This window comes from Bos indicus, chromosome X, assembly GCF_029378745.1.
Source record: "Bos indicus isolate NIAB-ARS_2022 breed Sahiwal x Tharparkar chromosome X, NIAB-ARS_B.indTharparkar_mat_pri_1.0, whole genome shotgun sequence".
Classification (NCBI taxonomy): domain Eukaryota; kingdom Metazoa; phylum Chordata; class Mammalia; order Artiodactyla; family Bovidae; genus Bos; species Bos indicus.
Window position 1 is genome coordinate 22806499 of NC_091789.1, and position 17667 is coordinate 22824165.

At 41.3% G+C, this 17667-nt stretch overlaps 2 protein-coding genes across 6 annotated transcripts in view; both read right to left on the reverse strand.

Moving 5' to 3' along the window:
• The window catches only part of FGF13 (fibroblast growth factor 13), a 572605-nt gene that overhangs the window by 224923 nt on the left and 330015 nt on the right, over positions 1-17667 (reverse strand). The gene's annotated exons all lie outside the window — the stretch shown is intronic.
• On the reverse strand, positions 8031-8885 carry LOC139181644 (small ribosomal subunit protein eS1). The gene has a single exon (XM_070785175.1). The coding sequence runs from the start codon at positions 8843-8845 to the stop codon at positions 8051-8053; it is 795 nt and encodes a 264-aa protein (XP_070641276.1). The 5' UTR covers positions 8846-8885; the 3' UTR covers positions 8031-8050.

Here is a 17667-nt window from a genome sequence, read left to right on the forward strand (position 1 = left end):
GGATTGAACCTGCATCTCCTGTGTCTCCTGCAGTGCAGGTGGATTCTTTGCCTGCTAAGCCATTGGGGAAGTCAATGAGTTATTCAGATAATTCACTGAATTGCATTAATCAATACTAATGGTCATTTGGTTTGGCCAAAATAGAAACAACTGAAAATATTTCTAGACATTTCAGTTACCTTCCCCTTTGCAATCTTCCCCAACTTCATGCAGCCTCCTAAGCACTATCCAGTTTTCCTTCAATTTTGTTTCTTCAGGCTGTTTTGCTACTTTCATGGAAGGAAAAAATTCAAAGTCACTATCATGGTGGCCACCCACCTCCAAAATTCTATCACATGTCCATCTTCTTCCACACACTAGATTTACATAGTGTCTAAAATATGCCTGAAGACCTTGTATTGTACCTGCTGTTCAATATGACACCCCCATTGGCTCTACTCAAATGCCACCTCTTCTGAGATTTCTTTTTAGCCATGTTAAATAGGTTTGCACTCAATCTGTAATTATGTAGGTGTTTATGTACATGCCTCTCCTCTGATTCTTCCCACATGAATATAGGATATCTGATGCAGAAACACTATTTGTCTTATTTGTCATTCTATAGGTGGAGTCAGTTGTAAAACACACTCAAAGAATTCTTATGAATCAAATGAAAGATGCCCACCTTCACCCAGCCTTATTTCAAAGCAAAGGTAAATAGCTCATTCTAACTCTTCATGAGTTGGTTAGATAGCATCTCTGACTCAATGGATGTGAATTTGAGCAAACTTCAAGAGATAGTGGAGGACAGAGTAGCCTGGCATGCTACAGTCCATCGGGTCACAAAGAGTCAAATATGATTCAGTGACTGAACAACAACAACAACAACAACAACTCTTCATGTCCATATAACACTTTAAGAAATTTATCCTGTCATTTGTTGAGATAGCTTTCTAGACATCATCATAAGCTTTTAGTGAAAAGTGAGATTGATAATTATTTTCTTAGATGTGTCTTTCCTCCACAACTTGAATGGGAGCTCCTAGAAGACCAGAACCATGTCTCTTTTGGTATCATCTTTGCTTTCCTAATGGCCCACCTACAGTGCTTTGTGCATGGTAACTTTGCACGCACAAACTGAGTCCCTTCTAGGGAGAGTCCTGCCTACCTTGAAGGTGTGTACTAAGAAGAAAGGATCAGAAATGGAAAGAGTTCAGCACATTGCATGGTACCTGGAAGGCACTAGAGTGGCTGCAGTGGAAGAAAGACCATATATGACAGAGATGGAGCCCATTGAGCACTGTACCAGGATCCCCACCCTTGAGAAACAGCTAAATTCCTGGGTGACCTTTGGAATGGCACATCACATCTCTGAGTCTCAGTTTTCTCATTTCAAAAGTAAGTGACATGGGGACTTCCCTGGTAGTCCAGTGGTTGGGGTTCCAAATTTCCACTTCAGGGGATGTGGGTTTGATCCGTGCAAGATCCCACATGCCAAAGAGTGTGAAAAAATATTAAAAAAAATAAAACAATAATAAGTGATGTGGACCAGGCCAGGCTTTCTCAACATTAGCACTTTGACATCTGGGGCTGGATAATTCCTTGTTCTAAGAGGCTGTTCTATGCGCTGCAAGATGCATAATAGCATCCCCGACCTCTACCTCAGAGATGCTTAGCATCTAGCAAGGACTCAGATGTTCTATTCAGGGGAGTTTGGTTCAGACCAAATAGTGAGAAAGATGCGCTAGTGAGCACATCAGTCATTCAGGTAAAGAAAGCCCTCAACAAGATGGAAACCACTATAGCTGCACACCAGTGAAGTCCTTACTCGGCTCATGGCAAAGGCCTTCTCTAGTGAGGGATGCCACTGGGCAGCATCGATGGCATTGCACAACGTTAGGGGAGTATGTCCAGGCACGTGCTGAGAATGCATAATAGATGGGGCACAGCGTACCAAAGACCCACCTCAAATGGAGACAAGAAGCAAGAAGAGAAGGTGGGCAACTCTCTGAGGCCTTATCTAAGGTAGCTTTCCTGAAGGTCGGCCTTCTCATCATCAAAGGACCCACATCACCAGGAAATATGGGTTTTCAAGGTGGTGCAGTGTAAAAGAATCAGCCTGAAATGCAGGAGACCTGGGTTTGATCCCTGGGTCGGGAAGATTCCCCTGGAGAAGGGAACGGCTACCCATTCCAGTATTCTTGCCTGGAAAATATCATGGGCAGAGGAGCCTAGTGGGCTAAAGTTCACAGGATTGCAAAGAGTCAGATGTGACTGAGCACATGCACATGTGCACACAACATCAGGGAATATGCAGCCCGTCCCTCAAGACAGAAATGAGTCCTTCATGCAGAAAAGTGGCAGCTCCCTCTAGCAGAACAGATTGTGTGCAGAGGTTCTGTGCACAGTTGAAATGGCATGGATTTTGTCCCCACCACCATTTAAAGCATGTGAGAAAGAAATGCCTAGACATACACTCGACCTGACCTGAGAACACTGGGTGCTGTAAATTCACCTCAATATACTGTCTGCAGGGCTGGCACCTGCCCATTACTTCCAAGTTTTCTAGCCTGATGTCATCGCATTCTTCTCCCCCATGCACCTGTTCAAGTCCAAGTCAGACTGAAGTATCCATCCTAGTCTCCTGGAAGGTTTGTTAAGACACAGGTTGCTAGGTACCTTCGCCTAGAGTTTGTGATGGAGTTGGTCTGGGGTGGGCATGAACAAGTTCCCAAGTGCTGCTGATGCTGCTCAAGGATCACATAGGGGCAGGGGGATGACTGCCTAGGTGTGTGTTTTACCTGTTCCAGCTACCTCTGCTGTCTGCATCCTCCTCCACGTGGTACAAACATAGTCTACACCATTGGTTCTCAGCTAGGGTTGAGCACTAGTATGATGTGTGGAACTTCTAAAAACTGAAGTTCTCATGGTACCACCCCAGATCAATTACACTGGACTCTCCAGCCTGTGGCTGGAGTGCTGGTGGGTTTCCAAACTCGCTGGTGATTCAACTGCATAACTGGAGTTAAGAATGACTGTTGTAAGCCTTTTCTTGCTTTCTCCAGTGAAAATTCCTCTCTCTCCTTTGGAGCGGGGGCAGCTCTGGCCTCTGATTATCTTGCTACAGTTCACCCTTGAACAAGGCACAGGGTTAGGGGTTGTCAAGCTTCCTTACAGTTGACAATCCACATATAACTTATACTGGTCCCTCCCTATCTGCAGTTCCTACATTGGCAAGGTTCCACATCTGCAGATTCATTCAACAGCGGCTCATGCAGTCCTGTAGTAGGAACTACTGAAAAAACTCTTGCGTGTAAGTGGACCCTGGTAGTTCAAACCCACGTTGTTCAAGAATCAACCGTATTTCCATTTCTTTGCACACCTCAGGCCAGAGTGGCCATGTCCTCTTGGGCACTGGTACTGTTCACTGTGTAAAACTCTACAGCAGCTCCTATCTCCCCACAGTCAGTCTACTGTACTCTGAACAGCCATGATGGTTGGTGCATAATTCTACCACAGCATCAACCCACAGTACCCTAGGTTCTTGTCTTTCAAGATGACAATCTCCTCACTAGCCAGTTTTGTTGAAGGGAATCAAAGCAAGCTCTCTGCTTATTAGAACCCCTCAAGGTCAATGTCTTGGGCTGGTGATAGCAGGTGTCTTGGCCCTGAAGCCAGTTGGTGATGCTGCATGTCACAACTCTGGATTCATGCTGATCAGCTCTGCACATAGACTCCTCACCCTCAGGGTCTGCACAGAGTCACTGCAAACTTTCCATGTGATGCAATTTGAACCACAGTGCAGCACCAGCTCATGGTCAGGAAATAAAATTGTACCAAGGATTCATCGGGAACCTTGTTGGTGACCAGTCCAGTAAATACACTAGTCCTTCTTTTATGACATCACAAAAGGGGGGTTGGAATACATTTTCCATAAATTGCATCCTTGAGCCCTGTAATTTAGGGGCTCTCCACCCTAGCTACAAAATCAGAACTGCTTCAGGGATCTTTTATAACACACCCATGCCTGGGCCCGACCTCCAGAAAGTCTCTTTAATTGGTCCTGGAGAAGGGTATGGACCTTGGCAGTAAAGCTCCCCAGGTAGTTCTCAGGTGCAGTTAGGATGGTGAACCAATGTGCCTAACCAAAGGAGCAAGAGAAAAATTGAAGCTGCAAATGTGAGCACAATTAACTGCAAAGATGTCTTCCTGAACAAAAAAGGAAGCGCTCTAGAAGATACTGGGAATTTCGAGTTCTAAGCCCCTTAATGATTGGACAAATAAATGTAGAACACAATAAATTCCAATAAATATGGAATACAAATGGCTCACTCAAGGAGAAAGCCTTAGGGAATGAAGAAGAATGTACTGGCAAAGGCCTCATAATCCACTGGTACTGGTTCAAATTCCAGTTCAAACCCCCAACTCTCAGTTTTCCCCTTTACCAGTATCTCCCCCTTGGCAACTGCAAGTCTGTTTGGGATTCAGTTCAGTTCAGTCGCTCAGTTGTGTCCAACTCTTAGTGACCCCATGGACTGCAGAACACCAGGCTTCTCTGTCCATCACCAACTCCCGGAGCTTGCTCAAACTCATGTCCTTCGATTTGGTCATGCCATCCAACCATTCATCCTCTGTCGTTCCCTTCTCCTCCTGCCTTCAATATTTCCCAGCATCAAGGTCTTTTCCAGTTAGTCAGCAGGTATAAACTGGGATTAGCAGGTGTGAACTATTATATTGGGGTGGCCAAAAAGCTCAGTCGGGTTTTTTTTTTTTTTTTTTTTTTTTCTTCCAATTTTTATTTTATTTTTAAACTTTACATAATTGTATTAGTTTTGCCAAATATCAAAATGAATCCTCCACAGGTATACATGCGCTCCCCATCCCGAACCCTCCTCCCTCCTCCCTCCCCATACCATCCCTCTGGGCCGTCCCAGTGCACCAGCCCCAAGCATCCAGCACCATGCATCGAACCTGGACTGGCAACTCGTTTCCTACATGATATTTTATATGTTTCATTGCCATTCTCCCAAATCTTCCCACCCTCTCCCTCTCCCACAGAGTCCATAAGACTGTTCTATACATCAGTGTATCTTTAGCTGTCTCGTACACCAGGTTATTGTTACCATCTTTCTAAATTCCATATATATGCGTTAGTATACTATATTTATGTTTTTCCTTCTGGCTTACTTCACTCTGTACAATAGGCTCCAGTTTCATCCACCTCATTAGAACTGATTCAAATGTATTCTTTTTAATGGCTGAGTAATACTCCATTGTGTATATGTACCACAGCTTTCCTATCCATTCATCCGCTGATGGACATCTAGGTTGCTTCCATGTCTTGGCTATTATAAACAGTGCTGCGATGAACATTGGGGTACACGTGTCTCTTTCCCTTCTGGTTTCCTCAGTGTGTATGCCCAGCAGTGGGATTGCTGGATCATAAGGCAGTTCTATTTCCAGTTTTTTAAGGAATCTCCACGCTGTTCTCCATAGTGGCTGTACTAGTTTGCATTCCCACCAACAGTGTAAGAGGGTTCCCTTTTCTCCACACCCTCTCCAGCATTTATTATTTGTAGACTTTTGGATCGCAGCCATTCTGACTGGTGTGAAATGGTACCTCATAGTGGTTTTGATTTGCATTTCTCTGATAATGAGTGATGTTGAGCATCTTTTCATGTGTTTGTTAGCCATCTGTATGTCTTCTTTGGAGAAATGTCTATTTAGTTCTTTGGCCCATTTTTTGATTGGGTCGTTTATTTTTCTGGAGTTGAGCTGTAGGAGTTGCTTGTATATTTTTGAGATTAGTTGTTTGTCGGTTGCTTCATTTGCTATTATTTTCTCCCATTCTGAAGGCTGTCTTTTCACCTTGCTAATAGTTTCCTTTGATGTGCAGAAGCTTTTAAGGTTAATTAGGTCCCATTTGTTTATTTTTGCTTTTATTTCCAATATTCTGGGAGGTGGGTCATAGAGGATCCTGCTGTGATGTATGTCGGAGAGTGTTTTGCCTATGTTCTCCTCTAGGAGTTTTATAGTTTCTGGTCTTACGTTTAGATCTTTAATCCATTTTGAGTTTATTTTTGTGTATGGTGTTAGAAAGTGGTCCAGTTTCATTCTTTTACAAGTGGTTGACCAGATTTCCCAGCACCACTTGTTAAAGAGGTTGTCTTTAATCCATTGTATATTCTTGCCTCCTTTGTCGAAGATAAGGTGTCCATATGTGCGTGGATTTATCTCTGGGCTTTCTATTTTATTCCATTGATCAATATTTCTGTCTTTGTGCCAGTACCATACTGTCTTGATAACTGTGGCTTTGTAGTAGAGCCTGAAGTCAGGTAGGTTGATTCCTCCAGTTCCATTCTTCTTTCTCAAGATCGCTTTGGCTATTCGAGGTTTTTTGTATTTCCATACAAATTGTGAAATTATTTGTTCTAGCTCTGTGAAGAATACTGTTGGTAGCTTGATAGGGATTGCGTTGAATCTATAAATTGCTTTGGGTAGTATACTCATTTTCACTATATTGATTCTTCCAATCCATGAACATGGTATATTTCTCCATCTATTAGTGTCCTCTTTGATTTCTTTCACCAGTGTTTTATAGTTTTCTATATATAGGTCTTTAGTTTCTTTAGGTAGATATATTCCTAAGTATTTTATTCTTTCCGTTGCAATGGTGAATGGAATTGTTTCCTTAATTTCTCTTTCTGTTTTCTCATTATTAGTGTATAGGAATGCAAGGGATTTCTGTGTGTTGATTTTATATCCTGCAACTTTACTGTAGTCATTGATTATTTCTAGTAATTTTCTGGTGGAGTCTTTAGGGTTTTCTATGTAGAGGATCATGTCATCTGCAAATAGTGAGAGTTTTACTTCTTCTTTTCCAATTTGGATTCCTTTTATTTCTTTTTCTGCTCTGATTGCTGTGGCCAAAACTTCCAAAACTATGTTGAATAGTAATGGTGAAAGTGGGCACCCTTGTCTTGTTCCTGACTTTAGAGGAAATGCTTTCAACTTTTCACCATTGAGGATAATGTTTGCTGTGGGTTTGTCATATATAGCTTTTATTATGTTGAGGTATGTTCCTTCTATTCCTGCTTTCTGGAGAGTTTTTATCATAAATGGATGTTGAATTTTGTCAAAGGCTTTCTCTGCATCTATTGAGATAATCATATGGTTTTTATTTTTCAATTTGTTAATGTGGTGTATTACATTGATTGATTTGCGGATATTGAAGAATCCTTGCATCCCTGGGATAAAGCCCACTTGATCATGGTGTATGATCTTTTTAATGTGTTGTTGGATTCTGATTGCTAGAATTTTGTTAAGGATTTTTGCATCTATGTTCATCAGTGATATTGGCCTGTAGTTTTCTTTTTTTGTGGGATCTTTGTCAGGTTTTGGTATTAGGGTGATGGTGGCCTCATAGAATGAGTTTGGAAGTTTACCTTCCTCTGCAATTTTCTGGAAGAGTTTGAGCAGGATAGGTGTTAGCTCTTCTCTAAATTTTTGGTAGAATTCAGCTGTGAAGCCGTCTGGACCGGGGCTTTTGTTTGCTGGAAGATTTTTGATTACAGTTTCAATTTCCATGCTTGTGATGGGTCTGTTAAGATTTTCTATTTCTTCCTGGTCCAGTTTTGGAAAGTTGTACTTTTCTAAGAATTTGTCCATTTCTTCCACGTTGTCCATTTTATTGGCATATAATTGTTGATAGTAGTCTCTTATGATCCTTTGTATTTCTGTGTTGTCTGTTGTGATCTCTCCATTTTCGTTTCTAATTTTGTTGATTTGATTCTTCTCCCTTTGTTTCTTGATGAGTCTGGCTAATGGTTTGTCAATTTTATTTATCCTTTCAAAGAACCAGCTTTTGGTTTTGTTGATTTTTGCTATGGTCTCTTTTGTTTCTTTTGCATTTATTTCTGCTCTAATTTTTAAGATTTCTTTCCTTCTACTAACCCTGGGGTTCTTCATTTCTTCCTTTTCTAGTTGCTTTAGGTGTAGAGTTAGGTTATTTATTTGACTTTTTTCTTGTTTCTTGAGGTGTGCCTGTATTGCACCATTAAGAGTCTGCATTTTAAACCGATTCTTGGACTGGTGGCTCGTATCCATCAGCTCGTTCAACTTTAGCACCTGTCTCATCCCCAGTAGCTTTTCCAGAACTACTACCTTCACCATGTAGCTCCATGAGTTTTCCCAATTCAAATTTGGGCTTCTTCAGCATTTTTACTTTTCTAACGAAGACATCATGGAGTGGATAAATAGATTGGCAAGCCTTTTCTATGTCTTTTCCAATGCTATCTGGAATCAATTTATTGACCACCTCTTTCAAGTCATTTGTCTGCACCTCTCGGGTCATGATTTCCATCATCTTCTTGCGAATCTGGCGCACCTGCTGGTGCTGGGCGTAAGAGGTCTTCCGAATCTGATTGTTGCGCTTTTTAGTAAAACCCACACAGAACAGACGAAGCAAGTAACCATCGGTAGTCTTGACATCAACGTGAGCTTCGATCATGGTCTGCCACTTTTTGACCATGGAGCACATTTTGTCACGGGTAAGATCCATACCATGAAAATTAGTCAGGCAGTTTTTGCCCTGAACATCCTCAGTAATTAGCTTGAATTTTCTAAACGCTACTTCATCATTCTGCAGATCAGCAAGACTCACTTCAAAAACACGACCTTTGAGGCCATCAGACGCGATTTTGGTTCCTTGAGTTCTCGTGACCAATGTTTTCCCAATATTCCTTATGTTGAACATAGCTGGTGCTTTCACATCATACCAATCTTTTTTAGAAAATGGGTCAACCACTTTCTTCTTGGCTCCCTTTTTACCTCCTTTCGTAAGGCGCTTATTCTTGCCGACCGCCATGGTGCCGCTCAGAGAGCCAAAAGGGGTCAGTCGGGTTTTTTGTACCCTCCCAAATGAAGGTTTTGGCTAATCCAATATATAGGATGGAGAAACAAGGTTCTACTGTATAGCACAGGGAACTATATCCAATATCCTGGAATAAACCATAATGGAAAATAATGTGAAAAAGAATATATATATTCGGATATATATATATATATATATATATATATATATATATATATCTGAATTACTTTGCTGAACAGCAGAAATTAACACATTGTAAATCAACTAGACTTCAATTAAAAAAAAAAATTAAATTCCAGTTCTGAGACCAGAAGTGGTCTCAACAGTGTGTTCAGCAAGTTCTGTCTCCTCTGAATCCAACAAACAGGTTGATCACTATTTGGAAGAGAGGACCCTGGACCAGCATCATGGGTAATACCTGTAAGCTTGTTAGACATGTAGTCCCTCATCCCTGCCCAGTCTAGTCCAATAGAGTCAGAATCTGTGTTTTCATAAGATTCTAAGGTGACTTCAATGCATACTAAAGACTGAGATGCACCTAGAACAGGGGCTGGCAGATAGTCCTGGAGTCTGCCCTCAGGATTAGTTCACTCCCTTGTCCCTTGAGTCCAAACAACTATTTAGGCGGCAATTTTATGTATATTCCTGGAAACCCAACCACAGGATAGAGGAAAAAGCAGAGGACTTGAGAGACCTCTGCCTCCTACTGCATAACCAAGCGTCAATTTCCTACCTTTTATACATGACCCAGAGATCAAATTGCCAACATCCCCTGGATCATGGAAAAAGCAAGAGAGTTCCAGAAAAACATCTGTTTCTGCTTTATTGACTATGCCAAAGCCTTTGACTGTGTGGATCACAATAAACTGTGGAAAATTCTGAAAGAGATGGGAATACCAGACCACCTGATCTGCCTCTTGAGAAATTTGTATGCAGGTCAGGAAGCAACAGATAGAACTGGACATGGAACAACAGACTGGTTCCAAATAGGAAAAGGAGTTCGTCAAGGCTGTATATTGTCACCCTGCTTATTTAACTTATATGCAGAGTACATCATGAGAAACGCTGGACTGGAAGAAACACAAGCTGGAATCAAGATTGCCGGGAGAAATCTCAATAACCTCAGATATGCAGATGACACCACCCTTATGGCAGAAAGTGAAGAGGAACTAAAAAGCCTCTTGATGAAGGTGAAAGTGGAGAGTGAAAAAGTTGGCTTAAAGCTCAACATTCAGAAAACGAAGATCATGGCATCTGGTCCCATCACTTCATGGGAAATAGATGGGGAAACAGTGGAAACAGTGTCAGACTTTATTTTTCTGGGCTCCAGAATCACTTCAGATGATGACTGTAGCCATGAAATTAAAAGACGCTTACTCCTTGGAAGGAAAGTTATGACCAACCTAGATAGCATATTCAAAAGCAGAGACATTACTTTGCCAACAAAGGTCCGTCTAGTCAAGGCTATGGTTTTTCCTGTGGTCATGTATGGATGTGAGAGTTGGACTGTGAAGAAGGCTGAGCACCCAAGAATTGATGCTTTTGAACTGTGGTGTTGGAGAAGACTCTTGAGAGTCCCTTGGACTGCAAGGAGATCCAACCAGTGCATTCTGAAGGAGATCAGCCCTGGGATTTCTTTAGAAGGAATGATGTTAAAGCTGAAACTCCAGTACTTTCGCCACCTCATGCGAAGAGTTGACTCATTGGAAAAGACCCTGATGCTGGGAGGGATTGGGGGCAAGAGGAGAAGGGGACAACAGAGGATGAGATGGCTGGATGGCATCACTGACTCGATGGACGTGAGTCTGAGTGAACTCCGGGAGTTGGTGATGGACAGGGAGGCCTGGCGTGCTGTGATTCATGGGGTCGCAAAGAGTTGGACACGACTGAGCTACTGATCTGATCTGATACATGACCCAACTAAATCAACATAGAACTCCTAACAAGGTTGTTTTAAAAAGTAAAAGAGATGCTTAGGTGAAACTGTCCAGCACAATGCCTCGCCCTTGATATGTACTCCATATGTATTAAGTACTCCCTGAACATTAACTGAGGCTGAATCCAATTTAACGTGAAGCTGTCTTTCCCAAGGTGGGGGGGGTGGGGAAACAGCCATCTATTTTCTAGCTTGACAGACAAAGCTTTCACATGACCCTCATGTTAATTTTATAACCAAAGTAGGGAGAATGACTCGTAGGAAAAAAAGATGTTATACTGCTCACAGAGTAAGAAAATGAATGACAAATGGTTATCTCTTCCAGATTGCCAACTGGAATTTCTTGAAAATGTTTCATTATGACTGGGTTCATGGAAAAATTTTATTTGCTTTCACTTACTTTGTTTTATGACACAGCACGCTTCTGGTCATGATGTCCTAGGGACTGAAACAACTAGGCAGTCTTTAAAGATTACTTATAGATTGATTCTAGGTGTGGCTTTTCCACCAAATTTTGCCTCTTCCTCCATGAATAATGATGGAGATCACTGGCACCATTTAATAAGGAGTCTTTCTTTTCAGAGACAGTAAACTAAGGGGACTGCCACAGCATGCTGGCCCAGCCAGCTCTGCCCCGTGTGTGTGAGTGTGTGTCTATGTATGTGTCTGAGGCTAGAGACATGCCTTTATTTTTAATAACTATTAGTACAAGAGCTCCGGCTAGGCTCACAAAATGATGTCATAGTTACTTACGGAAACTTTGTCTCCTGATATTTTCTCAGACTTTGCTCTTAAGACCTTTCTTTGGTAACATCATAGGCTACATTGCTAAAGAAAGCCTATTTTTTCCCTAGCAGTTTTTTCTATTTTTAGAGCATTAAATCTCAGAGGAATGAGGTTTCCTCACCTACATACTAGAAAGTGCACTCTCAAGCATTACACCCATCTTACTAGCAACTGTGTTCATGGTGACCATACTTCTTCATATAGCATGCTAGAAGATCCCTGAACTATGCATGATTGCTATTTCCTTCATACTTTTCTCTCCTGTTTTGAAAGCTAAGCTCTGATTCAAATCTCATGGTTGCCCCATGTCTTCTGAGATGTCTCAAGAGCCCCACCTCACAGGCTATGCTAACAGCCAGAAATCCCTCAGCCCTGGTGATAGTGACTGGAAAATTATACTGTAAAAATTATATGATCAAGTGCTGTCAACCTCACCTCTACCTCTCCATATCCCCCCAAAAGGTAAGCAGCAAACAGATTTTACTTAACTAGTTATAAAATATCAGGTTCTCCAAGAAGTTCATTTGCATTTTCCATAACAGCATAAGAAAACCTGAATGATCTTTTTGGCCAACCCATTACAATCCTTTCAAGCAATCAGAGTTCTCTTACTTCCTCTTCCTGCCACTGTTCTATGGGCCATATGTGCTTCTGTCACTTACTGATGTCTCCTTCCAACCCCAGCAACACTGAAGAAAATTCACTCAAGTACATTAGCAGCTCATCTTGACTGACCCTTGGGCAGGAACCATGAAGCAAAAATCAACGTATGGGCTGATCTATAAAAAGCATTTCTCAAAAACTATAAACTAGGCTTATGTTATTATGGCTTTGTGCTCCCTGGCATTCTGTGAAGTGTGGCTGTATCGTTGATTGAGAAGTACTAAAGGGGGAAAGAAGGCCGCTGAAAAGACATCAGAAAAGGTTCTTTCAATTAATCAAGACGTGAGCCATCTCAAGTCTTGTCTCATTTAAACTATGCACTGGTTAAATCCTTCCATTTCAAGTTAGTCACAAGCTGCACTCAAGCTCATCAAAACACAGTTCAAAAAATGATACAAATGAACTTATTTACAAAACAGAACAGACTCACAGAATTACAGGACAAATTTATGGTTACTAGAGAAGAGTGAGGAGGGGGATAGACTGGGAATTTAGGATTGATATGTACAAGCTGGTATATTTAAAATTGATAATCATCAAGGACCTACTGTATAGCAGAAGGAACTCTGCTCAATACTTTGTAATAACCTAAAAGAAATTTTAAAAGAATAGATATATGTATATGTGTATACATACACACACACATATATATATATGAATCAGGCTTCCCTGGTGGATCAGACAGTAAAGAATCTGCCTGCAACACGGGAGACTCCAGTTCGATCCTTGTGTTGGGAAGATGCCCTGGAGAAGAGAATGGCTATCCACTCCAGTATTTTTACCTGGAAAATTCCACGGGCAGAGGAGCCCAGCGGGTACAGTCCATGGGTCGCAAAGAGTCAGATGACTGAGTGACTAACACACAGCAACAACACAACTGAATCACTGTGCTGTACACCTAAAGCTAACACAACACTGTTAATCAACAAAATTCCATTATAAATTTTTCTAATGACAGCTCAATTTGGCTGCAATATCAAATTCATCAAGTTACAAGCTCAAATGGTTTTTTAAAACCTCCAGGAAATGTAGTCTTCACCTATATCCTGTGGAAGAATTCCTTGCCCTTACATAATTAAAAAAGGGACATTTTTTAGCCAATGGAAAGCTTCAGAACAAAATTCCCAAATCCAGTGGCAGAAATCCAGAAGAGAATTCTCAAACAGAAATATTTCAGTAACATGAGTGCTTTTCTCTGCACTCAGGTCCGCCATAGTTTCTAACTCCCCATTAAACAAACCGAGCTGTTGTTTCTTCTCAGGAGGGCTGTCCCTGTGTGGATGACAGAAGGAAGAATATAGTGTGCCAGGTTAGAACCCACTCTAAATTTGTTTATGAAAAATTGCAAAGCAAATGGTATTTGAGTTTGTTTACTCTTGGCAGCATTTCTGTTTAAGAAAGAGGCATTATGACTGTTTGAAAAGCTTTGAGCCATCAAATGTCCTTAAAATAGCATTTAATGATTTAGGTGTAAATGAATCATAAACACTTAAACTTCCCCCTCATTCCCTACAAACCCAGCTGGTTAAGTGAGGTTTTAGCCAAAGAGCACTCTTTAATCCTATTTTTCTCTTAATCCTATTAAAGGTAAGGTCTTCTGAGGTGGGCTTAAGGCTAGATTTAGTGCTCCCATTTAAGACACTGGGAATACTCACTTTTTTTTTCCAATTCTTACAAAATTTCAAAGTTGCACTTTTCTTTCTTTTGTTATTGAAGTATAGTCAATTTATAATGTTGTGTTACTTTCTGCTGGACAACAAAGAGTCATTCTTTTGATATTCTTTTGCATTATGGTTTATCACCGGATGTTGAATATAGCTGCCTGTGCTATACAGTAGAACCTTCTTGTTTGCCCATTCGATACTCACATTATATTTTTAAAAGGAGTAAAGTGGAGTGTCTTGTGTGTATAAATGCACTTTTATATATTTTCAACATCTGTAACAACCTCATAAGGCAGGTGACATTACCGTCCCCAATTGGCACAGAGGAACCTAAATGAATGTCAGAGAGATAACAGAGAGGAACCCAGAAGCAAGATGAAAGCTGGGATTCAAACCCAGGACTTCATGTCTCCAGGGCCTATACTTTTACTCACTGTATCGTACTGTATACTCAATTATATATCTGTGGTAGGCAGAATGATGGCCCCTGAAAGATGCCCACATCCTAGTCCCTGGAACCTGGGCATATGTTACTTGAAGATTGCAGATGTAAGGTTGCTCATAAACTGTCATTTAGAAGGATTACCCAGGTGGGTCCAGTGTAATTTCTATGTACTCTTGAAATCAAAAGGGAGATGATTTGGTCACAGAGATGAAAAGGAAGAAGACACAGGTCAGATTAAAAGTGTGAAAAGACTCAACAGGCTGTTGCTGGCTTTCAAAAGTGGCCTGAAGGAGGCCTGGGCCAGGGAATATACATAGCTTCTGGCAGCTGGAGACGGCCTTCAGTTGACAGCTAGCAAGAAGATGGGCATCTCCATCCTACCAGGAACTGCATCCTGCTAAAAACCAACATGAAAAGGGAATGGATGCTTTTCTAAAGCCTCCAGGAAGAAATACACCCAAAGCAAGCCAAGACTTGCTTCTGAGCTTCAGTACAGCAAGATTAACAAATTTGCAGTGATTAAGCCACCCAGATTGTGGTATATTGTTAGGCCAGCAGAAAACTAAGAAAATATTCAATGTTTAAATACTGAAAACCTAACTAGGTTCTATATCCCATAAGCTTTCTAAAGGTATTTTAATAACAATAATCAAATATCAATATGTGGAACTGACATACCTTCATTATCTTCAGCCTGAGAAGAAAACATATGCACAAAGAAGTTTCCTTTGGCCTTTTGCTTTTCCATTGCCTCCCATAATACTACCTTTCAATATTCTTTCAAAAACTATTTATTGCTGCTGCTAAGTCACTTCAGTCGTGTCCGACCCTTAGCAACCCCATGGACTGCAGCCTACCAGGCTCCTCCATCCACGGGATTTTCCAGGCGAAAGTACTGGAGTGGGTTGCCATTGCCTTCTATTTATTGAGAACCTACCATATGCCAGGCACCATTGAATGTATATAGTACACAGCAGAAAGGAAAACAAATGTAGAGAAAAACCCTTGCCTTCATGGAGTTTACACCTCTGGAGTGGAGCTGAGGGGTAAACAGAGAGTAAAGAAATCAGGAAGATGAGACTTCCAAGGGTCTCTGAGTCACTCACAGGAAGGAATGTGCTTGAAATCCTCGGAAGACTCACATAGTTGAGAAATAAACACTGACAAGTTAAGCTCCTGATACATCAGTGAGCTGTCCTTTAGAGCAATCCAGGGTGAAAACAGAGCAGAGGACTGAATGAAGTGCCATGGAGAGAGACCCAGAAGAGTGTGCCCAGTAAAGGGATCAAAATCACAGATCCTGAGGGAAGAAGTAGGACTTGCTCCTCTGGGTCTTTTTTTTTTTTTTTTCCTTTTAAAGAAAATGAAGATGGACAAAAAATGTGGTTGGAAGTGAGAGACTAAAGGGTAGAGTGGGAGGAGATGAGTTCAAAAAAGTAAATAGAAGCCCACTCACCAGGCCATTGTAGTATCTCTGGCTTCAATTCTGGGTGGCAGGGAGCCATTGGGTGGACTCAGGCAGAAGAGTGATCAGACCTGGCTTATGTGAGCCAAAGCTCATTCTTGTTGCTATGTAGAGAACAGACTTCAGGAGTGAAGACAAGAAACTGGTTAGGAGGCTACTGCTATGATCCATGCAAAGGTTGAGAGAAGTTAGGACTTAGTGGTATAGGCATGAAGAAGTGGTTGTATTCTGGGTACATACTCTAGGAATACAAACTTTTATGAACAGAAGTTATGTCTAAGAGCTAACACTATGTAGCCGCAAATGATGGTGCTTCATATAGATACCCTTTGAAAATGGTAATTCTGTGGAATATATACTTCCCAAAGGGAAAATATTTATTATGGATGAGCTAACTCTATTCTCTCAGCATAGGAGAGACCTCTCCTCACACTGAACCCTCTTCTGCATGACTTCATTGTACTAAATGCGTCTGTGTAGACTGGGATCCAATAGGTACCCAGCAAACATTCACACAGCAGGACAGTATTAATGAGTGATGGAGATGAGAATGGACAGTTTGCAAAACAACATTCTTGAGAAATAGATTCTCTTGAGCCTTGACACCATGCTTCTCTCTCTTCTCTCAATGTATTTTCTCTGTCAGTATGTCAAAGATTCCACCAAACAAGACTAACACTTCGAGTACTAGTGGGAGAATGGAGGAACTGCAAAGTGAAGAAGAGGCACCAGGCATGCCAAGCTGGGAACCTCTAGCCAGGGAAGGCCTCCTGCTGCTGCTCTTGGCTTCATCTTTGCTTCTCAGCCCTTAAGCAAGTCCAGTTTACATCTCTTCTTCCAGAAGCTCCCTAGAAGCATGCTGCCTAAAACGCCAAAGTTTCCTCCACCAATGGTTGTAGGAAACAGTCAGAGGAATGCCCCTCACTTCTGGGGTAAAGCAGGAACTAGTTGAGTCCTGCTGCCATGATAATTGGATTAGACCCACTTGTCAGGGAAAAGAATTTGCAATTATTGAAGAATACTCTAATGGTTCATCTTATGTGACACCTTGACAGAGCCATAGGGTCCCTAGGTAGTTGGTCAAACATTGTGAATGCACTCTTCTTATATGATAATTTTTATCAATGTGTGTTGCCCTGTGTGTTGCCAGATTGCTAGATTTGGAAAAGCCCATTCATGCTTTAACAACAACAACAACAAAAATAGAAGAAGATTGCAGGACTTGAGCTGCCCATCTTCATCTCCCAGTCCTTTTTCTTCCTTGCAATTGATAAATCACTTATTTCACTTCTTCTTTTTCCATACTGGAAACTGATCTAGCCCAACCATGAATCTAAAAACTGTTTATTAGATGTTTCAGTGTTTTCTCCATCACTCTGCATGAGTCCCAAGTGCCCTGGGCAAGTACATGGGTCTGCAGAGTTACAATCGTTCCTCCAACTCCTTCAGTGTTATGACAGAATGAATTTTTGCTTGATGGCAAATTATTTTGTATTTCATTCCATATTTTATATCCCTGTGTGTATGCACACTGGAAAAGGTTAAAATCAACACTTCAACATAATTCTGATCAAAGGTGATCACCTCTCCCTAATCAGAAGTGATTATCCTAAATGAAATTTGCCAATGATCAGCATCATTTCTCTTATGTGCTATCAAAATGTTTTAATGCAGTGAGTAAAAAACACTGACGGTTGTTATCATGGTACAGAGGATACACGAACTTAATGTTGTGTGTGACCAGTAGAACAGTTACCAGCTTGATATGTTGTCCCTTTAAAAATCACATTCCCACGTAGTCCCCAATTTGGTGTAATGTACACCTTCCTAACAATTCTGATTGCTACAGTGAGGGAA